This window comes from Struthio camelus, chromosome 3 (assembly GCF_040807025.1).
Source record: "Struthio camelus isolate bStrCam1 chromosome 3, bStrCam1.hap1, whole genome shotgun sequence".
Taxonomy (NCBI): domain Eukaryota; kingdom Metazoa; phylum Chordata; class Aves; order Struthioniformes; family Struthionidae; genus Struthio; species Struthio camelus.
In genome coordinates, this window is record NC_090944.1 from 15604720 (window position 1) to 15629480 (window position 24761).

Consider the following 24761-nt stretch of genomic DNA (forward strand, 5'->3'; position numbering starts at 1 on the left):
AACCTGTACACACTGAATAATGAAGCTGGCATCCAGGAGTAGCACACATCGGCCACAGGCGATCTTGATGGATTAAGAGAGATCGAACTACATAGAAATCACTTTCATCTGTATCTTTACTCCTTTTTCTCTTCTAATTTTGGCCTGGTTGTAACTTTGCGGATAACTATAGCCAGAAGCAGCATTCTCCACTATCAGAAGAGCTGCAATCCCAGATATCTTCATAAAAAATAGTATTTTTTTCAATTCTTAGAAAGTTTAAGATTGTAATCATTCTCAGGGGTACAGAACAGAACTGACAAGTCCTGATTTTAAATCTCACTGTTGTCTTTACTGTTGTACCTTTTAACTGTCCCTATTAAAATACCCTGGATGGTATCATAAAGCTTCATTTGACAAGTGTCCCTCCAATGTGGCTTTCTCTTCTGCTGAAGGATTCTGCTCCTTCAGAGCAGCCTGGTGCCTGTCCAATGGGAATTACACAAGTCCATGAGGTTCAAATGAAGGCACTGTCAAATCAAGCTTAGCCAAACAGTCAGTATTTCTTGGCTTTGTTTTTTTCGTATTTTTGTTTTGTTTGTTTTGTTTTCAGAAATTTATTGCTAATTCATTTTCATTTCACTATTTAGAGCAGTCTTCCTACAAACAAATCTAAAAATTGTCAGCCAGGAGAAGAAAATCACATTCTGATATCCTAGATGTGTTAGGGTGACAAGGGAGACATACAATAAGAAGTATGACCTTCAGCCTGTAGGTCATACTGCCTTTCAAAATACTTGTAAACTTTCAGAAAGTAGTTCCTGTAGAAATGACTGATTTAAATGAGTGTCTGCTATTTTTTCTGCTATTCCAAAAAGATCCATAGTTCAGATTTTATTGATTTCTGGTGCTCTCAAATCAAATGATACACGTGTGATGTTCTAAAATACTCTTTAATTACGTTTCTTTTTCTTTTGCTACTCTACAGTAGTTGGCTAGCTTGTGATGTACAACAGATGGATCAGAATTTGACTTTTCTTACTCTCCTTTGCCCATCTAAACAGACTGACCACTTTCTTGCTTTGTTTTTTATCAGTTTTTGATTCAGTTACTAAATTTCAAATGCTGTTGTCATGTTTACTAATACACAAAGAAGAGAAAAAAGGCGTAAGTAGCATGAAACTGTGGGGACTGCATGTTACCATAGAAAACAGTTTTTGTGTCATCAGGTGTCTGTGTGTTCCTGTGCATGCTTTTATCCATCCTTTATGCATAAAAATAATTCAGCACATCTCTGGCTGATTTTGTTTCTAAACTAGAAATATGAACTCTGAAGTTAGGCAATTAAAATTATGCAGCATAACTTTACACCTTTGTACTGGTGGTTTGCATCATAAATTAATAATCAAGGCGGAATACTTTAGAAATAGGGTGGAGATTAAAGATGCAGTGTCACCAATCCATGCCAGCCACATTCTAGATTTCTTCATCTCACAAAATACATTGCACAAGGTAAGAGAATGTCACAATTTTGAAAAGAGTATTGCAGAAAAAGAGAAGAGCGAGATCATGAGAGAGGTGGAGTGACAGGAAGTCAGGAATTTTTACTCTGTATCACAGGACAAGAACAAGGCAGGTTCAAAGAAATAGAAAGATGTTAGATTCAAAATTGGCAAAAAGGGGCTACATCACTAGATTTTGAAACCCACTGCTGGGCCAGGGTTTTAAAAAAGAACCACTGTGCATATCGTCTGATCCTTGGGCTGGCGTATGTTGATGCAATTTTGTTTAATTTGTCAGCTCTGATGGTTTGAGTTGGGACCTAAACTACTGACTTGCTTCCTGCAGGGTGTGCTGACCTCCAAAGCCTTGATACTATGCAGCCAATGGAAAGAAAAAGACAGGGCTACATTCATGAACTCATTCAGACCGAAGAAAGGTATATGGATGATCTTCAGCTTGTCTTAGAGGTGAGACGTCTTTGACGTGAGGACGCATTTGGAAAAATAGCACCTCTGTCCTACTGAAAAATAGCCATAAAGTTAAGAAATGTGAAAAGCTAGAGGAAGAAAGCAGTGTTACATAAGCGCCTGCCTTTCTTCTGAGTGTTATGTGGTTGTCCACCAGGCCAAACCATCACTTTATGACAGCCGTCTTAAAAGGACCTTCCTACTTTCCAAATCCTTTTCTTAGAGCTTGGGCCAATGTTCAATTTTAAGATGAAGGGCTGTGCTTTGCAGCTCTGGCAAAGTTGCATAGGTTCATGAAATAAGTTATGAAAATACCATGGGAGTTTATTGACTGCCTTCACCTCTGATTTGATTGCTGAAAGCAAGACTGCCTCACAAGGTGGGGCAATAACTGGCCAGCATTAGAAAGGTCTTGGGAATCGAGCTTGACCTCTCTATATAGGAAGAAATTACGTTGTGAAGCGTTAAACACATTAGACAGATAGATAGACTGAATTACACAAATGTTCTAGCATCAATAGTATTGTGCTGAGGGGCCCCGAAGGAAGGTGTAGTTTTGCATGCTGGTTAACTGTGTCGGTTCTAGGGATGGAGATATATGTGACGTGTAAGTGGAAGTTGAGTAGCATTTGACTCTAAAATCATGGTATGCTCTTCCACTGTAAAGTCAGGCTGCAAGTCCCACTGCTTGGTACTGCTTCACAGATGGTGATGCCAGTGTCAGACTGAGGTCACAGCCTTAGGAGAAACAGAGACAGCTCTCCCATGTGCCAGAGAGGAACTGATTTGACTTCTCACAAGAAAATGGACACTCAGCATTTGAAAGAGTAAAACCATTGCTAATCCAAACAAGATGAGATAGAGAGCTGTCTTTACCTGTGAAGAGCTGCTCACCTTTCTGATTTTTTGACTGCAGGTTTTCCAGAAACCAATGGCTGATTCGGGCTGTCTCACAGAAGGAGAGATGGGGCTGATCTTTGTTAACTGGAAGGAACTTATCATGTCAAATACAAAGTTACTGAAGTGAGTGCTTACCCACATTTGTGTCTCCTAAATAAGAGTTCACTTAACCTTTTATATTTTCCTCTTCATCTTTATTCTCTTATTCCTTTCCCCAGGAAGTTTTCTGCTTTTACAGCAAATATTTCTCTCCTTGCTCATTATTTGCTGTGTACATGAGCATTCAGAGCAGCTAAATGCATTCCAGCTACCTCCCAAAGAAGGAGCTGTAACGAGAGAGACAGTAATAAGCAGTGAGAACGGATGCACACTTACTGTAATGTCTTAGAAATAAAGCCTACAGAAAGAGCATATAGTGGAGATGTTCTTCCCATTTTCTGCAAAGCAACCTTCTGTTCTCTAAAAATAAACTTTATAAAAAGTGGATAATAGTTTATTAAAATGGGATGCTGCCAATTGTCCCAAAACCTCAAAGGAGAATCTTAGTCACCTAGACCTATCAGGCAGATATTTCGGTTCAACAGGTTATGCCAGCAGCTCCCTCCTGGTTGAGGCTGGGCCCTGCTCTGCTTGGGCACAGCCTGTGCTGTTTAGTAGACTTGACCTCACAGGCTTGCATCCTGTCAGAGAGGGGTGTTGTAAGGGTTGTGATTTAGACCTTCCAGCCTTCCCAGCAAAGTTGGTGGTCTCTTTCTTCTCTAGAGCCTTGCGAGTGCGTAAGAAAACTGGAGGAGAAAAAATGCCAGTGCAGATGATTGGGGACATCTTAGCAGCAGAACTTGCTCACATGCAGGCCTACATTCGGTTCTGCAGCTGCCAGCTGAATGGAGCTTCGTTGCTGCAGCAGAAAACTGATGAAGATGCTGATTTCAAAGACTTCTTAAAGGTTATCTAGTTTAGTAGCTTTTGTACCTTCTCCTTTTCTTGGTAACAGGACTTATTCAAAAGCCTATCCAACCAGCATCCCCCAGATCAAAATAATCCGGAAGAGTAAAATCTTGCAGAAATAGATAAGAACCTTCCAAGGAGTATTTATATGGTGACCATGGTAACGCTGTGTGCTTGTGCTTTATGATTACGTATCAGCCTTTCTCTCTAACGAATGCCTGGAAAAATTAATTTTGATCAGGCACTTTTCAGTGCAATGAGGCAACTGTTTCTTGATGAGTAATGCAATGTCTCTGTTTGTTAAACTGTCTGGATTGCACCACAGAAACTCGCCTTGGACCCTCGCTGCAAAGGAATGCCTCTCTCCAGTTTCCTCCTGAAACCTATGCAAAGAATAACACGCTACCCTCTGCTCATAAAGAGTGTGAGTACCCTGGGGCGGGGGGGTCTGGTATGCGAATGCTTTTGAGTTTGATCTCTATAGTAAAGGCAAAAAAAGCCGAGGCCTTTATGAGGACTTCTCCGAAAGCACAGAGAAAGCGCACCTGTGCTTACCTCTGTTTTGATCTTGGTTTCCCCCCCCCCCCCCCCTTTTTGATCCATACCAGATTTTAGAGAATACTCCAGAAAATCACCCAGATCACAGTAATCTCAAGCTTGCCTTGGAGCGTGCGGAGGAGCTCTGTTCTCAGGTTAACGAAGGGGTGCGTGAGAAGGAGAACTCGGACAGGCTGGAGTGGATACAGTCCCATGTCCAGTGCGAAGGTCTTGCTGAGGTAACTGCATTGATGCGTTGTACTGCAGAGACTTTTGCAGTTCCTTTTGGAAAGGCCAGAAGGGGAAAAATGGGAGCATTTGCTCTCATCCGTCATTGGAACATGATCCATTGCTGATCTCTTGGCACAGAAGCTTGTATTAAATTCTGCTCACAGCTATAATATGATGAGCTCTCATCTTTTTTGTATGATTTGGGCAGTGGAGAAATCCTGTTTAAAAGTGATACCATGTACACTTGTTAAATGAACAGAAACAACTCCCATCTCTGAAGTACTGCTTGTGCTGTCCTTGGGCTAAGTCAGATGTTACTACGTGTAATTCTGCTTAGCGTGCATTTCCCAGGGTTTTCCTTCCACAAAAAGGGCACAGAAACCCTCACTGCCAGATCCTCAAAAGTACATAGGGTTCAGACCCCTACATACCTTTCAGGACAGCCTTCAAACTGAGGTGTCGTAGCAACTCTCCTTTGACTGTGTAAGGAGCTGTAAAGATGAGCGGGAACTAATGTCTGTATTAACTTGCTGCTGCTAATGGCTTTTTTCTCTCCTAGCAACCGATTTTCAACTCCCTCACGAACTGCTTGGGACCACGCAAACTCCTGCACAGCGGCAAGCTGTACAAGGCAAAGAGCAATAAGGAGCTGTATGGCTTCCTTTTCAATGACTTCCTGCTTCTCACCTACATGGTTAAACAGTTTGTCTCTTCCAGCTCAGATAAACTGTTCAGCCTCAAATCCAACTCCCAGTTCAAAATGTACAAAATGGTGAGTGAATTAAGAGGTCCAGCGGTGATGTTTATACAGTGGGACCTGGCTTCTGATGAGGAATGCTGTTTTGTCTGCTGGGATTAGCTGTCTAGCCCTGTTTGATCATTTGCTGTCATACAGGCACATACTGGCAGCCAGCACACACAAATGCCATTGGACTGAGTCCCTTGAAAAGGACAGGCTCTTTGTCTTGGTTTAATAAGCCTTTCCATCCACTTTGTGGCGAAAGGACAGAAATAGCATCGTACCTGTGCATAATACTGCTGAGCAGCTGAGATGTTCACAAACATGAGCTTTAAGTTAGTGCAGGTTCTTGCATGTTTAAACACCGTGTACTGTTGCTGTATATTCTCAGGGTGACATTGCCACAGTGATGTTTGTTTGCTTTTCTTTCAGCCTGTTTTCCTTAATGAAGTCCTAGTGAAACTGCCAACAGACCCTTCAAGTGATGAGCCAGTTTTTCACATATCACACATTGACAGAGTTTACACCCTTAAAACTGACAACATTAATGAGCGGTGAGTAGTAAACTTTTTGAACACGGCTATAGCTGTGTTTCCAGTGGACAGACCGGGGGGCTCTGAGTTCGGAGAACAGGACTTAGCCTCTCAATCAGAAAATAAACTCATCTGACTCATCTGAATTGCAGTGTTCTCTCATGTTGTTCTGCTTGTCCAGCAGCTCTTGCAGTGGAGTTCAAAGCCACATCTAGTACTCCTAGATGTTACAGCTGTACAAAAGAATAGTTTAGGACTGCAACGTCCAGCATGCCATAGGATTTTTCCCCAGTCCTGGTCACTGTTTAATATGACCCAGCAATCTTTACTGAAAAGGCAGCTCCAATTGCATTTATTTTGGCTGATGTGGAAATGTGGCATAAGATTAAATCCAAAGACTCCATAGCTTTAGTCCTTGAATTAACTTAACTAACTAACTGATTTGTGATGCCTCTGACATCCAGTGGGGGGGGGAGGGGGGGAACAGTAAAAAAAAGCTATTGGGATAGAGTTACTGATGACTGAGGAATTTCCTGCCTGAGATACAACCCTGACCATGGGGATTGCTTTCTGCAGGACTGCCTGGGTCCAGAAAATCAAAGCAGCATCAGAGCAGTACATTGAAACTGAGAAGAAGAAACGTGAAAAGGCTTACCAAGGTACTGAGTTGTGTACTCTCCTCATCCACCTGCCCCCGCCCCGGTTCAGGGCCTTTTCTGGGGGACGCAGTAGTATCTGCGTAGGCTCTCACTCTGGGTCTGTTGCCAGTTTCATGCCTACAACCAAACCATTTAATTCTGACCTTTTTATTCCCAGCTCGCTCACAAAAGACCTCAGGAATAGGACGCTTGATGGTGCACGTGATTGAAGCAACAGAGTTAAAGGCCTGTAAACCCAATGGTAAGTGAAGGAATTAGTGCTAAATAACTTTGATTCCTGCAGTGTTTGGAAAGGCTTGTTGCAAGCAGTTTGGTGGTTTGGGAAACACTGTGGTTTCAGCTACAGCTTCTGAACGAATTAGCCATCACTAAGCTCCAGAGGACCCAATAAAGGAACAGCTCTGTGCTGCCATAGGATATAGGGGTTGTATAGCCCACATTTTCTAGATGGCAGCAGAAATGTGTCCAAGCAACCTTCAGACTGGGAGGGAGGTTGCTGCATTGCTGAGGTGTTTCTCTGCTTGTTCTGTTAAGGGAAAAGCAACCCGTACTGTGAAATCAGCATGGGCTCACAGAGCTATACTACCAGGACCCTGCAGGACACCTTGAACCCTAAGTGGAACTTCAACTGCCAGTTCTTCATTAAGGATCTCTATCAGGATGTCCTGTGTATCACCATGTTTGACAGGGATCAGTTTGCACCTGATGGTAAGTGTGAACATCCGTTTCAGGAAAAGAACGTGGGTGTTTTTTTTTTTTGTTTTTTTTTTTTTGGTGTGACTTGGGGTATACAGTTTCTCACTAGCAGCTTCTACAGGTATGAGCACTTTCTGAGAAATGTATAAAAATGAGGCCTCCTTACTCAAGATGCTGGCTAGCCCTGCAGAGCCGATGAAACTCTGGGCAATCACACTCGGACCCTACTCCACCTCGTGCATCCACAACGCAATTATTTTTTTTTGTTAAGCTAGGGAAACAGAAAAGTTGAAAGTAGAAATTCCTCCCTCTCACTATAGGCAATGCCTGAAAATAAGGTGCTAGGTTATATTTGCAGGCCAGTAGTTTCAACTGTTCTTTTTTCCTTGGAAACTGAGCACATTTTTGGCAATCAGGAGCTTCCAGTATGCTTTAAAAGGGTCAATGCTTTTTTTTTCAGGGCTCTGATACACAGTTAATTAGTGCAGATTTGCAAGATTTTTGCCTTGAGCTGAGGTGCCATATGTGTAAGTATAGTTTAGGCCTTTCCTCATGTGAGGTAACGTGACTTTGCTTGCTGGTTTCACTGCAAAAACAGTTCCTGTGGCTCAGCTGATATGTGATTACTGGGCATGCTCCCTTCTGCCAGCTGGAGAGTGGAGTTCTTCGTGACGGTTCATGGTAAACTAGCACCTTTTAATCCATATACACTTGTGTATATATAGACATATATAAACATGTGTGTATACACACATATTTATGTTACATGCTCTACATGTATACATGTATTTTTGTATACATGTTTATATATGAAATGGCTACAAATAGGGTATATAATTTTTGAATAGGACTGTAAACCTACTAGTGAGAGTGGCTTTTCATGGTCATCGTCCTTGTGAAAGCAATGATAAATATATATGAAAGCCTAATTAACAGTTGGCTGAGCCAAAAATAGTTGAATTTTTTTTGTTTGGCTTCGCAGCACTGCAACTGACTTGTGAGCAAACTTCATCCTTTAATTCTGTCCTTCCCGTACTAAGACAGGAGGACTTTTGAAATAGCATGACTGAAAGGGGAACAGATATTTTTAAAGCCCTTAGATCAAACTGTGACATAAAGGCATGTTTTCCATTCTAATTCCATGGTGTTTTGGTCTTCTTAAAAGCCTCTCTTTTTCTCAGTACTGGCCGATTTACATAAAAGTCCGGTCAAACAGGAAGCTTGAGACTAATGCTCCAGTGCTGAACACTTGTGCCTATGAACTTACTCTTTGTGTTGAGATTGCCGTTTGTTATAACTTGCAGTTGTTACAGCTAGGAGTGTGATAGTACAGCAACATTAGTGATAGTGGTAAAAGACGAATAGCCAAAGCTATAGCTAATGTGCAAAATCAAAGCTAGAGAGTTGTAAGGATGCTGCTGCATGTGACATCAGGAGAAACTGCTGCATAGACCTGAGCTCTCCTGTCTGTTGGGGATAGCTTCCTCTTTAGATGACACTGGCATATTGTTCTGGTCTACATACTACGTAGCACTGCTTCTTAACCATGCTCTTTCAGGTCTTCTAAGCAAAGATGTCTTTGTTTAATGACGATTCTTACTCGTTTGCATTTGTCCAACAGATTTTTTGGGTCGCACTGAAATTCCAGTAGCAAAAATCAGAACAGAACAAGAGAGCAAGGGACCCACAACTAAACACTTACTGCTACATGAAGTTCCAACTGGCGAAGTCTGGGTCCGTTTTGACCTGCAACTCTTTGAGCAGAAAACACTCCTTTAAGAACACTTTTTTAATTTATGAAGGACAAATGAAGCTATCGGCCTGAATGTTTTTTCCAAAAGCTTCTTTGCCCAAGCTGGTTATTGAGAAAGAATTCCTGCTGCTTCCATATTCCTCTTAGTTACTGGCTGTGTTTGAATTCTTTGCTGCGTTCAAAGTTACTGTTGATCTATGCAAACACAAATGTTACTGTATACAGCATACATACATGTACACTATATACATACATGTGTACAGTAGTATAGCTCAGTGCCTTTTTATTATATTGAAATATGTTGGTTTGGGATGCCAATGTTTCCATTTTCAGGGCCATAAAAAGTATTAAGTAGGAACGTGGCATCAAAATGTATGTATGTTTTACCACTTAGTCTAATATATAGACTGAGGAATGGTTTAGTTTAATGCTAGAATCATTCCATTTGAAATCTGAAAAGTGATATCCACTGGAATCTTCCCGTCTCAGGACGATAACTTTAAAGATTAAAAGCTGAAGAAGCCTTAGCACTGGAGGAGTCTCCAATATATTGTACATTCTTTAAAAATCAAGTGTAGTTCTTCACTTCACTTAGTTCTGCACTGAATCAGTAATTGGAACTTGATTTTTCCTTATGCTTCAGTTTGATTAATCATTCTCTGCTGAGACAATGTGGTTGTAAAGAATAACTAGACAAACTATTTTAAATACTGTGACCCACAATTATGTGGAAAAATACTCTTCAGCTTTTGATTTTTCCTAAATGTAAGTTATTGATGTACATACCCTCGGTTTTACAGGCCTCCATGTGAATCTTGAAGCTCTGTCATTGCCAACATGTATATAGAGAGTAAAATATAAAGTTTATTAATGTAATTTGTCTACAGATGTTTATTGATGCACAGTGATTTTTAAAAAAAAGTATATTTTATTGTACAGGAGAATGTGAAATAATGAGAAAAACTTACAGGAAAGTTTAATAAAGTTTAAAATGTTTATTCTGGGGAACTGCTAGTCCAGCAAGAACCTGTAAAATGAGACTGGTTGTAAAACAAAAATCTTTCTCTTGGGACTAATATCAGGGATGGTAAAAGAGAGTTTGTTTTCATTATGAAGTGTTTGATACATAGTAACTATTTTACTGCCTCCTTAAACTGCTTTGTTGAAAAAGCACTGCATGCAATTCTGAACAACGTGTGCCCTTTTTTCCATGGGTGCTGCAATACCTCCTGATGTCTGATAGTTTCATAGCTGATCACCATCCTGTATGCCCTCCTGTTACAGGGCTGAGTCAACCTCTGTTACTTTTAACAGGTTTCTGTGGTTCAATATTTCTAACCCCAAATAAAACTAAATCTTGACAACTCTTTGAGAGATTGTGTCTGTACAGTGGGTGATAAGAACTTCCTGAACCTGCACAGAGAAAACTGTATGTGTTTTCAGGCTCTTACATCTAAGCTCCTATGTCATCAAACTAGTAGGGAGACAGGGACCATTAAAACAATACAGAAACTAGTTTATATTTTAACTGGCAGCATCTATTGTTCAGTACCAATTATCTGAAAAGTACCAGACATTCTGAACAAGAACAGGTACGTCTCCCCTAATTATTTCCTGCCTTCTCAAAACAATGAATACGTTTGTTAAGGTTTGATTTAATGTGTGCCTGCTGTCAGATAAAACCCTCTGACTACCTTGCCTTGGTAGTAGTACCCTAGTATTATTTTGCAGATATTTTGCAAGGCATTCAGTATTCCAGTTCTGATAAAGCTTTAAAGAAAAAAAAAAAATCATTATTTCTTTATCACCGCTTTCTCATCTGCTCTTTTGTACATGTCTGCTAACCATGCAGAAAGCCAAGAGCACCTCCCTTGTCATGTAAAGAGAGGGTATGTTCTTAACACACAGGGTGACCTCTTTGAGCATCTTTTGCAAAATTGCAAGAGCTGAAGCTGTAAGTGAAATTTGCTTTTCCCTCTGACTACTGCTCATATTCGCACTTCTTGTAATATGAGGTAGAGCGGACTCGAAGTCATAACTATAGCCAGTCCTGGGGGTAACATACAGAGTCTACGTTGCACAGAGGAGTGTCTTGGCAGATTTTTTTTCTAACTTTTCTCACTAGTTCTGTCTCTTTTAGTACAAAGACAGACACCCATTGGCTTATAATAAACCAGATAATTTCAGACTGTCTTCCTAGGGCCGAGCTTAAATTAAGACTCCTAAAATATTTTTTTCAATCCACGCAGGTTTTGGCCTGCAACTGGAAATAAAAGGAGCAACATCTCATACATTTCTTTGGCTGCTGTGTAAAAAATACTTCGGAAACACATGTTTCAGGTGCTAAGTTTATTGCAGTCTACCAGAAGGACTGGCCTGTTATCACTTGCTTTGGCAGAAGATCTCACATATATACTGTGAACAGTACCTTCTGATGGCTGTGCTTCCCACTGCACAGTCAGCTGGAGGATAGATGACGTGAGCTCTTGCCGTCTTTGTGGTGTTCAACAACTTTTTGCCTTTAAACAGAAATAAAAACGATTACCAGTCCATTCAATGCTATGATTGCTGCAGCCCAGCACAGCTTCCTGCACTAGCTCTTTCCCCACACTGAGTGACTCCAGAAAACTTTTGTTTTTGTGACCAGTTTTCTTCCTAAAACCTGCCAGTACCCTAAACTGTTCTAAATATTATGCTGGATTAAAGCCTTGAGCCAATAACAGTCATTAAAAAAAAACCTCTAGTGCAGTGAGGAAGGTAGAGGAGGGGAGCATGGAAAGCAAGCATAGCATGCGTATGGTTCAGGAAAACATGAGGCTCTCACTTCAGCTTTGATGTTCTTGTTGCTGAAGAACAGGAGTTCCTTTAAATGTAGCGTACTGCAAAGCAGAACCAGGGAGCTTTCAAAAGGGGTGGATGAGAGCATAGGGACTTTAAAAAACCCATAACAAACCAAAACAACAAAACTCGCTCTTCACTATCTCAAAGGCTTCTTTCCCTATCAGGGCAGGCCAGCTGGGTCTCTCTATTCTCAGCTCAGGGAGCAGAGCAGCAGTTGCCCTCACTGTGCCAGTTCAGCGCTAGCAGAGTTGCAAGAGCCGAGAACTACTGCAGCTCCATCCTCTAGACACCTGTAACTAGGGACTGAAGGGACCCCAGCTGAACACTGTTGCTCAAGCCCAGGTGCACACCCACAGATTGTTCTGTCATTCATTTTCTTTATCTTATATGACATCCCCTTCATGTTAGTGATGGCTACTGTATTTTGAGTCTAACCACACTTAGGTAAGAAAAACCCGTTATGAACCTGAGCTCTAGGGTGCAACTTTCTGGTGGTGGTTAGCTCCCTGAGTACAAGCACCTTCTTTACAGGAACAGCCTCGTTGCTTGAGCCAGGGCACACACTGTATGACAAAGGTCAAAAGACACTCTGGCTGAGCAAACACAGATCTGATCTCACTCTGCCTCCAAAATCTAGTAGCTAACTGCAAAAAAGCATGAACATTAAATCCTTTCAGATCTTCCAGTTAGAACATCACGGAAGTATTCCCTGGCCTGAACTGCAGGGCTGGCTGCCAGGCTGCACCCAGAAAACGCAAGAATCCTCTCACTAGAAGCTGCTTTATTTCAAGGCTCAGCTTAGCCATCAAGCTCTACTTTTGGCACTTCCTGCTGTCAGCTCCATACCTGAGGCTTTCCCTTCTCCATCACTCTTTTCTCAGGTGAAAAGCAGAATAAAGCAGAATTCACCATGACATTCACATTTTAGCAAGCACTTTTGCTATACAGCCAAACATAGGACTTGTCTGCTGCAGCTCTTGTGCTGCCTCTCAATAAGCATGTTAGCTCTTACCTCTTTCTCCGGTGGGCCTCACTAGCAATGAAGGCATGCGGTACCTTCAGCCACTCAGCTGCATCCATACGTTGCCGGCTCAAAGGCAGGAGCGGCAGTTCTGCTTTTCGGAGTTGATTCAGTTCTCTGGACGAGCACAGCCTTCCTGACAGGAAAGTAACAAACACAAGGTGTGAGCATCTACTGTCACAAGCAAGGATTTCCCTCAATATGAAACGCTTTTGAGAAAGGCTTGCTGATTATTTTAAATACCTGTCTCACACTGCTTGATAATGACTTTCTCAGTAAACTTTCTTCGAATGTCTTTTAACAACGGATCCTGTAAAGTTGGTATTGTAACCTGCGACAGAAACAATTATGTCATGCTACATGAGCACTTTGTCAGACAGCCTCAAAGGCTAAAGTCAAACGTGAACTTCAAGATATCACTGGTTAGCAGGGAAGAAACATCAATCTCATGTTTATAAATGAAAAAATCAGGTGTGGACCTCAATGGCCTGATTCTGAGAAATGCCAAACAACTCAGCTCCTAAATCAGGTTATGAGGCGCTCAGCATTTGGCATTTGTGGCACTGCCGCAAAATTAGAGAATTAGCGCATGAGATCTGGTTCCTATCACAGTGATTTCACGTTACAAGGAAAGGAACAGACCCATTCATCTTGTTCAGTAACACACTCAAGCCTCATTACTCAGATACTCTCTTGGAAGGCATGCAATGTGGCTATGAACCCCCAATGCCAAAAGCTGCACAGTGTACCATTTCCTCAGCGCTCAGACCAAGCTGTTGGAGAAATGGGCAGCTCTACCTCTGTTCCGGATGAAAGGAATGACTGCCACTGCACCCAGCTTACAGCACGCTTACTGCATTGAGCCACTAAGGTAAAGGACGCAGCGGATGCAGATGAACCCCAAGTGGCTCATTGCAAGGAAGTATCAGCTCAGTCCACACAACTGCTGAGGGATTATGGCATCCAAGAGGACTTTAGAGAATTGCAATTCAAGGATTTGTATCTGAGTCCTGCCTATCTCTTCCATTAGATACTCAAGTCTTCGGTGCATCTGAGTGAAAGTTTCTGTAAAGATGATCTGAACTATTTCCTTTTACAAATATAAACCCAGCTTGCTGTGGAACTCACCTACCCTCCTTAGACAGGACGTTTCCCACATGACCACATTGAATTTGAGTTCCGGAAAGCAAACCTGCCCCCACTGCCTACTATGCCTTCAAGTCTGTGCCTAGAATGGACCTAAACCCTATTCCCATTGCCACTCACTTAGAAACACTTATGGGCTTAAATGCAGTAGGAGCTGAGACCTGTATTTGTTCAGCTAATAAAACTAGAACATGCTGCTCTATACCAGCCCAGAGCCGCAAGTCAGTAGCATGATGTTGCCCCCTCTTTAACCATTAATTTCATGCTGGTCAAAGGGTGCATTTAAAACCCACATCATAAGTAACTGTCACACCTTCCAGCAGTCCGTACAAGTCTTCAGGAAGAACGGATCATACTCTGAAGGGTTGTAAGTGTCCAAAGCTGTATAGCCCTGTGGGAGAAGCAGGTAGCAGGTCAGGTCTCAAAAGCTGTCACCAATAAAGCAGTAGCAGAGCAGCCAGCCTAAGTGAAAGAGATTACACAGCCAGGCACGGTATGTGCACAGTGCACTGGAGGCAGCAGAGACTACAGGAGCTCCCTAATTTTCACACACCACACTTCAGAAGGAAGGTGATTAAGTTTAACAGGAAAAGTCATCCATTTTAATTTATCACAGGCATAAATAATGCTTTCACTAAGCATCCAGAAATTAGAGACTGTAATCATAAACAGGGCTGTCCAGATAATGGGAATTCCATCCAAGCAGGAAAAAAAAATTGACACAGAAGGAAATAGATCTTAAAAACAGTGACTGAGCCCCCACCAGCCATAGTCCCAGGCAGGTCACTACTGCCGAGATGGTAGGCCTGGGTCTCAGTCATGAGCATGCTTTTGTTACTACGTGTAAGAGCAAAGACCTCATCCACCCCTATTGGTTCTTATCACAGCTCCATCTCATCCAGAACTCTGCCTTCAATGAACTTTAGATATTTATTATGCAATTCAAGTTCCCTGTGACCAGAGATAGCTGGGGAAGAGCAGCTACTACCACACCAGCTTTCACCACTCCAGTTGGCGTCAAGACCAAAAAAGTATCAGATCAAACAGGCTGTTGAGAAGCTGAACGTGCCAAGGTAGCCAAGGTCAACACATTGGTCATGCCTGATGATGAGAAGGTAGATTACATCCATTTGTCTCCAAATTATACTGTGATGTTAATAGCCAATAAGACTAGACTCATCTAAATTGCATTAAACAGGAGCTGCAGAGATAAGAAAATAAAACAGAAAACCAAAAAGAAGAGAGGCCACAAGCAATGCCTACAGAATAATAAGAACAGGGGAAGCATACAGAATAGTTCTACCTAACACTCTCAGACCAGTCTCATTCTTGCAAAATGTTTCCAAATAAGGTTTCTAGCTTTCCTGTGGAAACAATTCTCCAAGGGTCCCAGCCCCGCAACAAAAGGAGCATCCAACCTATGGCCCTTTAGCTTTTCGCTCTACACAGCTCTTTTTGGAGGTCTGTGGACGCGATTTCAAGCTGAGAGCTGGAAATGTCATACTTTAACCTGAACAGTCCAGGATATGCTGCAGAACAAGCCCAAACCAAAGGAAGTGGGATCTGCAGCAGGTTTCAGAGTCACTGCGACAAAGTTACTCCCATGGGCTAGTGACCCCGGCCCCAAGAGCCTGGGCTGTTCCCAAGCACTCAGCAGGTACCTGGCCAGCTCTGCAGGGCTCGAGTTACTCCTGGAGAGCGAACACTGCTGTGGCTGCAGAAGCCTCTGCTCCTGGCTCTCCCCTAGAGAGCGTACAGTAACCCCTCTCACCTTCTCCTGTTTGTTTCTGTCCCTGTAAAGGCTTCAGACCTTAACACCACTTGCAGAGTTTTAGTGCCACCCCTTGGTATAGTATTACAACACATCCCATTACAACACGTGCTGAGGCCTCAGTCAGTTGTGCTAGGTGCTGTTCAACACACCCATGACCCCTTCCCCAGTGTCAGTGTATTATCACTCACGCCCTAGAGGGCAGAAAGCAGAGCAACAGCCTTCTCTCAGAAACTAGTCTGCAGGGTCTCTATAACTCTCCAGCGTTTTCAGCACACAATGGCCACAATAACCCGGACAATCAGAAGCTGAGTTGTGGCTAATATGGCAGCAACCCAGCCCAGGGAAACTTCCTCCTCCTCGCAGGATGCAGCTTAGCCCCCAATACCAGCCTGGCACAGTTGAAGAGACTCTCTGCCTTCAGCTGAATGTGAACCTGAAGATATGTAGAGCTGCTGCCAAGCCATGACTGGCCATCTCACCCTACATCTGTAGCCCACGGCCCTGGGATCAGGGGTGGGGAGGAGGCGAGAATGGAAGACAAAACTAGGTAGATTTAAGCTGAAAAAACATACAAGCAGGTCATCAGAGCAACAGAGAGTCAAGGAGGGGAGCAAAAGGATGAAGCCTCAGATGGGGCAGTGAAGAACTAAGACTGGGTGAGAAAAGAGGCAGAGAAGTGACACGAGAGAAAGACTGAGAGGGAGGAACTTGGAAAGGACAGCGAGGAGTAGGACGAGAAGAGGAGAACAGAGGAAAAGGGGAAGAGGCTTTGAAAAGCAAGGGACATTGGAGAACTGGGGGAAATCATCAGAAGCAACAAGAGGAGGAAGAGACTACACTGGGGAGTCTGACAGAAGAGACAAAATAGGAGGAGAGGAGGGGGTGGAGTAAAAGAGAAATTGACAGTAGAGACTGGAGGAAAAAGAATAGGTATGGGAAAGGAGAACAGACTGATGACACACAGGAAGGTCACACAGGAAGGTGACGAGGCTTGAGGAAGAGGACAAGGAGAAGCCTAATAGCAGGGAAAAGAGCAAGGGAAAATGAACAAAAAGAAGTGAGAGGAAAAAAAGCACACAGCCAGGATTCACAATATTAACCAATCCACAGAAGTGTCCTAGTTCTGCAAAAGGTATTGTACGCAGATCAATTTGTCTGTTACTCTGAAGGGCTCCAGTCTGCTTTCCAGATACGACACAGGGCAAGGAGAAAAGGTGGGTATCCCTGGGCTGAGCGCAACAAACACACACGTGCCATGCCACCTTTACCAACCCCAGCCAGACGGCAGGAAATCATTCGACAGCAAGAAATCACCCTGATGGAGGCTGACCACTAGTGCTGTGCTTGCTCAGGGAGAAGAGGGACACATTCCAAAACACCAACCACCGCTTCTCAAGGACATCTGACAAAGACCTGACCTAGCACAGGAGCTTGCAAGATGGACTGACGCAGACACAGATAGGAACAGTACACCTAACATATCCTAAATCCCAGAACTTCAGGAGCAGGATTGGTTCAGCCCTTCATCATTACATGAAATTTAAATGCATGGGTCTTTCTCACCAGTCCTTTAAAAAAGGGACTGTTTGCTTTCATTAAAACACAACAGCTCCCACTATATTTTCATTTCTGGATGGGAAGTTCACGTAACTCCATTGTTGCAGTGGTTTCCATTGACAACAAAAGCAGGCACAATATATAAAACACTGTTCCATTCGTGGTAGACGGTATACTTGTTCTTTTTGCTCTATACATCTAATTCTGAGATGCAGACATTTAAGTCACGGAATGTGGTACTCAACAGTAGTCTGAAGTGTACAGTGAAAATAAAAACAAACAAATGTTTCCTACAGTGACTGAAATTTTTGTGAGTACTGAAACACTTTGAACTACATAATCCATGGCTTGGGTCTATTCACCTGTATGCAAACTTAAAGAAAATGTTGGTGTCTTCCTGTTGACATTCCCACTATTTTTTTTTTCCCCATAAAGTTAGATCAGCGGCATCCAAAGCCGCAAACGTTTTTCATTCACACTCTACCAACATGCTGCATCACCGCTTTAGCTGAACTCCTGCGAGTGCAGTTCAGTCTTTGGTAACATACTCAGCCTTTGGTTTCAGCTAACAGAGCTGAAGGTTTTCCCTCGAAACGGTTCAGCCCACAGAACAAAACCCAGTGTGTCCTTCGCTGCATTCAGAACCCGGTTCATACTGAGTGCACTGAACAGTACGCTTGTTCATACGTGACAGTGAATTTAAACAAACAGCTGTAATGATGTGTGTCACAACTGCAGAGGTCCTTGGGAAGAGTAAATTATAAACAAGGCATATCTGAACTCCAGGCTACTCAATTGAACAGCAAATAACATATAAAACTGATCTAGCGTCTGCAACCCTCCGCGTGCAACCCTTCCCACGACAGAAATTTACTCCTTGTTGATACCTTCTTTTTACAGTAGTTTAAATATAGAGAGAGTTGTTCTTCATTCCTTTTCTGTATTTCTTCACTCGATTTGCTGTCAATTTTGTCCTCAATTTTCCGCAGCAGTGGCTCTGAAACATCCCTAAGCCATTTCTTGTACAGGAGCTCCTTCTTTCTCAGGTTCAAGAAATCATTGTGCCTCAAATACCTGTCCACCTCCTAAGTAAGGAATGGGGGGGCGGGAGGGGCGGGGGGAGAAAAAACAACCTCTTAGCCAATCACATTAAAGAGAGAAGCTATGCAGCACGGCTAACCTCATCTGACCAGTCACTACTGCCAGGGCCCTGCTTCTCAGCCCCTCTTTCTGCTCTTCTGTCACTCCACTTCCCATCACTTGGCTCCGAACTCCCCCTTGCATGGGCTCTGGCATTCACACTCTAAATTCATCAAGCTCTAGTGGAACACTCTCAGAAAACAATTCACTTTTCCCACCAGGTTAGTGAGCTGAAATCAGTTCAGGGTGGGGGTCTGATGAACCCCAGACTGCACAAGAGACGCACTGGCAGTAGGGCCTTCTTTCTCCTTGCAGCACTGGCAATCTGCTAGATCAGATCAGTCCTCCCATCCTTTATCCGTAGGACCACAACCACTATCTAATCTCACCCACAAAACAAAAGACAGGTGCAAATCGGTAATAAAGTTCCAAAAAAATACAGATGAGTCCAAAGCTCTTATTTAGGGTTACCACATCCTCAGGAGCCTGAAGATGATGGCACTGGACAGGCCAGAAAGATGTACTTCTAAATTTAGTTTTCCAGTATTACAGACAACTGACACGTTATGACCAGCCACTGACGGAAAGAAACATTTTGACATGCAGGAAAGCAAAGAGCAAATGAGAAAAGAGACATCACTCCTTACCCTAACAAAATAATTTTCTCTCTCCAAGATGGACTGAGCACAAGCAATGATGTCTCCACTTTCATCAGGTACTGCCTAACAAAATACCATCAGAAAACAGGAAGTAAAAGCAGGAGTTAGAATAGGAGTTAGAATTACCTTTGCATTCAAAATAATTACTGTGTTGTGATTAAAGGTATGTTACGCTGTGACCCAGAGGCCACAGGCAGGCAGATTGCACAGGCAGGCAAATCCTTGCTAGACTTACTCTTAGCAGTTAGATGTAGAAGTAGCAACAACATGGTAGCAAGAACTAGACTGTGCATGCCCAGTGGGACGAGACCACACACATCCTTGGCTGCTCCTCACTGTGCCTGCGCCATCGCTTGCTCCTTCCCACTGTTGCTTACATGTGCCAGATGAAGGCAGCACAGAGCATCTCTCCACACTGAATCACATCTTCATTTTCAGCACAGATACAACCACACTACACAAACAGCAATCACAGACATGAAAATCATGATAAGATGTTATGTCAAGGAACTCAGAGAAGCGTAAAAGGAAAAACAGAGTTAAGTGTAAGAGGAAGGATAATGAGAAAAACCCTTCCAAAATAGGAAACTGCCTTGCTTCTCCTTCTGCTCATGAATTTGTCTGCGTTTTAAAACTCAAGGACTTCCATAGCATCAGCCAAGTTCTTCTCTAGCACCATCCGCATCTTACACTTTCTAAAGATCAAAATAGGGAGAAACTGTTCTCCACATCATGAATATCAGGATACTAAAATAAGAACAACAGCCCTTGAAATGCTCTGCTGTTACCAATCTAATTTTTAAACAGGGAATTCTGTGCATCACGCAACTTAGCTGTAACCCCTGCACTCAGGCCAAGGACCACAAGCAAGAGAGACCAAATTCATCTATCATTTGTTGGTGGAGTCTCTTCAGGCGAGATTAGAGCGCGCGCACCCCCCCCCCCACACACACACACACATACATATACATTCACACACAATGGAGCTATCTCTTCTCTGATCAGGCAACACCCACTCTGTGGGTTAACCAAAGGGATTCTTTCTTAAGGAATCAATTTGCAGCTTTTATACGAAACAAATTTACGGAGAATTTTAATTCTTCAACAAAAATACTCCACAGTAAAACTTATCTTTAAGAGCCTACTATAAAAAAAAAAATTACCAGCAGGTAAAATGCAATGCAGTCATAATTATGGCAGTGAACTAAAACATAAGCTGTTTTAGACAGACGATCTCACTAACGTTACCCTGAACTCACAATCTGTTTTGCCTTTCCAGCATAAATCGGCAGTTTAGGAACTGACAGCACTTACCTCACTTGCACTGGCTTAGCCTAAGACAGCGGGAATGCAACTGAAATTGAATAAAATCCTACAGCTTAACAACCCAGCTTTACTTGAAACATAGACCTAAAACACAGGCAAGGCTGAAACAATCTGTTATACCTGCTGTCCACCTCCTATGGCTTCCATAGGTGAACTCAAAGTCATCTGTGCTACCATCATCTTGTGCCATTTAAGAATGCAGCTCCAGGCATAGCATTTTTGTTTAAGCCCAACATGCTTCCGAATGACATACATATCTCAGATTTTACAGGTATTTGCAAAAAACCATTTTCATTCCATCCTTGAAGATACATTTTCAGCCTTACCTTTGCATGGAGGAAGCTTTTCTGTGTTAGCCAATCTCTGGTAGCATTCTTCTTCCCAAAACACGTACTGCAGGCAAAAGTATTTGCTGTGCTGCTCTTCGCTGCTGTTGAGGAGAACCTCTGGATAGATTTTAAAAAGAAAAAAAAAAAAAGAAAAGAAACCGTTCACATTAAAAGTTAGCCTGCTTTATAAAAAAAACCGGGTTCACATCTAGGTTCTACAACCAAGTTACGAACTGGGGTATATCTGTACGAAGTTTACCTAACATCTCTACACTGTGCTGCCTTGTAAACCTCATTATTTGTGCACAAGTAGTATAGTAGACAGGGCAATAAAGCATTATTTTAGCAGTTCTCAGAAATACTTTAGGACAGGAAGAGGGGAACATTTCACCCAAACAAAAAAGATGGAAATTCAGATATCACAATTTAAAGTAACAATTTTAATGGTTTGGGCACTCTTCACAAAGGGAAAGGTTCAGTTCCACCCATCCACAGTTCAAGCAGCTCTTGTAGCTCAGACCATTACTTACTGAAAGGGCACCCTACACATGCATGCATGAGATGGGCTACGCCGTCATTTCTGAATTTAGGAGTAATGCTAACTAGGGTTAACATTTCGGGCTTTGCTGGCAGTCTTGCACAGCACTTGGATGCTAGACATCCTCAACCTATATTGCAACAAACTTGCAGGAAGGACATTGCAACATCCACATTTCTGAGCATGCCTAGGAAGGAGGGGGACTGAAGACCCTAGGAATGTTCCTGCTGATCAGGATTCACTAATGAATTCAGGCACATCCTGGGGAAGGCAGTCCTGGAAAGCAGAAAGACAGACTAGAAGTCTACAACTCCAGTGGGTCTCAGGTGATCAGTCCCAAGACAGGTACTCAACTATACCCAAATGTCCTGGGGTCTCAATTACACATACTGGTTTTGTGTGTCCTGAATTGTGGTTTTCACCGTAGAATTTACGGTTGAAGGAACGTAGAGTCATTCACCTCCTAAGGATTTTGCTGGTCATGCTCTGTCCCAAATCTTAAGACACTCAAGTCTTAGTAAGCAGGGGCTTTCGGGCTATCCTTACTAAGCATTGTTGGACTAGCCTGGGAGAAGCCTTACAACATTCCAAAACATACAAAACCATTGCATAAACATCAGAAAGTTAGTTTTCTTACGATTCTGGCCAAACAACGTAGCAAATCTCCAAAGGAATTCTAACTGCTGCCAACTGATACCGACAGTATTTTTGCGTTACAGTGAGCTAAGCTGAAGGAGATGAAGCGTCAGGTTTACAGTCAGATTCTCTGACAGCAACTGTCTCTTTTGAGCTCCGTGATAAATGGATAGTACATTTTGTTTCAAAGAATAAAGCAGCTCACAAATTATTCCAATATGTCAGTTCTGAAAGCATTTTGAGACTTATCAAACTCCACCTCCTGACTTTCGCTTCTTTCCTTTGTGCCCTTTGCACTTATATAAATACCTGCTACATTCCACCATAGGGATGGTTGCATTTTAGTGGTTTTTAAAGTTCGTTCTAACAGATGAAGCTTAGGTTAAAGCATTAACATTGAGATCCAGCCAGGAAATTCCATATCCTCTGTTATAGGTGTACCAGTATCTTTGGATCGATTTGTAACAGGGAGACAACAGAATCACACAGGCAAAAGGGCTTACAATTAGGACTTTATTACATGATTTGCAAAGCAGCTACTACCCAATGCCTTTCTCTATCTGGAAATGAAGATTTTTGTCTACATATGCCCCATTGCTTCTGCAGTGCTGTGTCTGCCACAGAGACAAAGTCTCTCAGAGACTACTCTCTGTGAGAACCCCCCAGCTCTGAAAGTGATCTCCCCTTTTATCACACAGCCCAAGTCTGCTAAGCTCCACAGTGTGCTGTAAAGCACATCTGATCTCATGGTTTCTGAGAAGCGGAGGAAGCATTCTCAAAGTTGTCCTTATATTGCAAGGACTGATTAAAGCAGTTTGTGCATTATACTACCCGCACGGATAAGTAATAAGGATAACGCAAGCGCACCCTGACCTAGCACTGAACTCATTTTTGATATAAAACAAGCAAAACAGCGAGGACTGAAGGATGTGATGATAGCCAAAAGCGCCAGCTGCTTAATACGACACAAGTGCCTGTTCTATATGTTTATCTACCTGCAAAGGTGCCAAGAACTCCTGCTTCAGACCATCTTTTGCAGATTTCCTTCCATTCAAAGTACTTAGGCTGCTGCTCTTCTGAGAGAGGGATGCTGTAATTCCCTGGACAAGCTTAGGATGAGGAGAATACACACGTTTATAGTTTCTAAGCTTACCAAAAACCCCACACTAGCCTCCCCTCCATCTATTTACAGTAACTAATATTAATTCTCCATTTTAATCCAGCTTGACAAAGAAAGACTGAGCCTTTCTGTGAGCACCAAGGAAGAGAGATATTCACTTTCATCACAGTGGACTGGGAGCCCATGAAGGAAAAAAAAATAGAGCAGACGTAGCAAATCAACCTGCCGTAGGTATCTACTCATTGAGGAAAACACAAGTGGTAAAGTCTCTAGCTGAATGTTTTCCTTAATCTTAAAAATTCAAGCTGGCACTGAGTCTCAATCCTTTCTTTTTCTATTTTGTTTGGTCTCTTACTATGAGATGACAACTCTCCATGGTTGACAAAAAGGTAGTGCAGACTTGTATTAGACAAGAGCTGTTTTCCAGCTCTGTAAAATTTAGTCATCTGCTATGACCAAAATATAGCAAAGGATTTCTAAAGTCTGAATGGATTAAAAGCAAGATTCAAAGACTTCACGTTTGCTTAACAGCTGCCATCCTCAAATGCTAAACCATGTGAGCAGGCAGGCTGTCACGCATATTAGGATATTTGTTCTATTATGACCAACCTGGGAAATAACTCTGCCTAACTAAAATTTCTTGCAGAATATATCTGCATCCTATTTTGCCATCAGCAGTATAGCTTCGGACGAGCAACATTTTTAGAGACAGGTTTCTCTTGCTTCACACCAGTTCTGTTTAGCAAAACAGAACTTTCTTCCCCCAAATACTCACCTGCTAAAACCCACACACAGTCCCTGTCCAAACACAAGGCCTGTAGGAACCCTGAGGAGACAGATTTTAATAATTTCTGTGGCAAGAAATAAAATCCTTACATACTCAGTCCTCTTAAAACCCCACGTTCTGACTAATGCCTTTAAAACAAGTTACCCATGTGGGCTGTGGCTGTAGGCTCACATATCGCTGTCTCGGCACACAGGAGATGCATGTTATCCCTTGTAAGCACAGCCGGCCATCCTCCCTGGGAGCTTACTTACTCCTCTCCTTCAGAGGCCTGGGGAGGGCATGAAGAGAGAGCCAACCTCTAGAGCAGACAGGGCCCAACTCTGTGAGCAGAACCTGATAGTTTGGGAAGACGATTTCAGTATATTTGAGAGTAGCTTGCAATTCCCGTCTGAAACACGGCATGAACCAGTTTAAGGCAGCCACCTACCCCAGCCCATTGCTTTGGGGTGGAAGAGAAAACATTAAGCTAACAGATAACTTGCACAAATCCAGAGGGTCCACAGATACAGGACTGGCCCCTTCACCTCAGACACCGCCAGTGAGGAGAGGACAATACCAGTGACAGGGAACCACTGGGCCCTCCCAGGGCCGCAGGGGCAGCCCCGGGGCTCAGCCTGCCCCCGCCCCGCCCTGAGGCGAGGCCCACGGCCCCCAGGTGACGGCAGGGCAGAGGAGGGCAGGGGTCCCCGCGCTCTTCTCGCCTGGCTGCGGGCACACCCCGGGGACAGAAGGCCCCTCACCGGCTCCGGCGAGGCTCCCCGCGGCCCTGGCGAGAGGTCGCTGTGCTGTGAGCCAGCGCCACACCTCATGGCGGAGCCGCCGCTCCCACTCCGGCCGGCCGCAGGCAAGATGGCGCCCCCTCTGCCCCCTCAGACTGCGCACCGCGGCCCGCCGCGCCGTGTCCCTCCGCCTGAGAAAATAGTCCCGCCTCGCCACCCCCAG

The 24761-nt window shown here is 43.2% G+C and overlaps 2 protein-coding genes across 11 annotated transcripts in view; one reads left to right on the forward strand and one right to left on the reverse strand.

The window, feature by feature from the left end:
- The window catches only part of ITSN2 (intersectin 2), an 86752-nt gene extending 76438 nt beyond the window's left edge, over positions 1-10314 (forward strand). For all 7 annotated transcript variants that reach the window (XM_068937039.1, XM_068937040.1, XM_068937037.1 and 4 more), the window contains 11 exons: positions 1828-1949; positions 2866-2972; positions 3612-3795; positions 4123-4221; positions 4406-4573; positions 5125-5337; positions 5737-5858; positions 6414-6496; positions 6654-6737; positions 7031-7204; positions 8814-10314. In XM_068937039.1, coding sequence (XP_068793140.1) covers positions 1828-1949; positions 2866-2972; positions 3612-3795; positions 4123-4221; positions 4406-4573; positions 5125-5337; positions 5737-5858; positions 6414-6496; positions 6654-6737; positions 7031-7204; positions 8814-8971 — 1514 coding nt within the window. In that variant the 3' untranslated portion in view covers positions 8972-10314. The remainder of the gene's footprint in view (positions 1-1827; positions 1950-2865; positions 2973-3611; positions 3796-4122; positions 4222-4405; positions 4574-5124; positions 5338-5736; positions 5859-6413; positions 6497-6653; positions 6738-7030; positions 7205-8813) is intronic.
- A 965-nt stretch (positions 10315-11279) lies between these two features.
- Positions 11280-24754, reverse strand: FAM228B (family with sequence similarity 228 member B). 4 transcript variants are annotated; one of them, XM_068937043.1, is made up of 9 exons: positions 24560-24754; positions 22908-23021; positions 20736-20855; positions 19072-19146; positions 18172-18369; positions 14267-14344; positions 13051-13138; positions 12799-12943; positions 11280-11464 (listed from the first exon to the last, which is right to left on the reverse strand). In XM_068937043.1, exons 1-9 carry the CDS (start codon positions 24626-24628, stop codon positions 11404-11406), a joined length of 948 nt encoding a protein of 315 aa, XP_068793144.1. In that variant the 5' UTR covers positions 24629-24754; the 3' UTR covers positions 11280-11403. The 4 variants fall into 4 exon arrangements, with proteins under 4 accessions (XP_068793144.1, XP_068793146.1, XP_068793145.1 ...); XM_068937045.1 differs by lacking the exon at positions 22908-23021 and having other exon boundaries at positions 24560-24750; XM_068937044.1 differs by lacking the exon at positions 19072-19146 and having other exon boundaries at positions 24560-24749.
- Between the last annotated feature and the right edge of the window lie 7 nt (positions 24755-24761).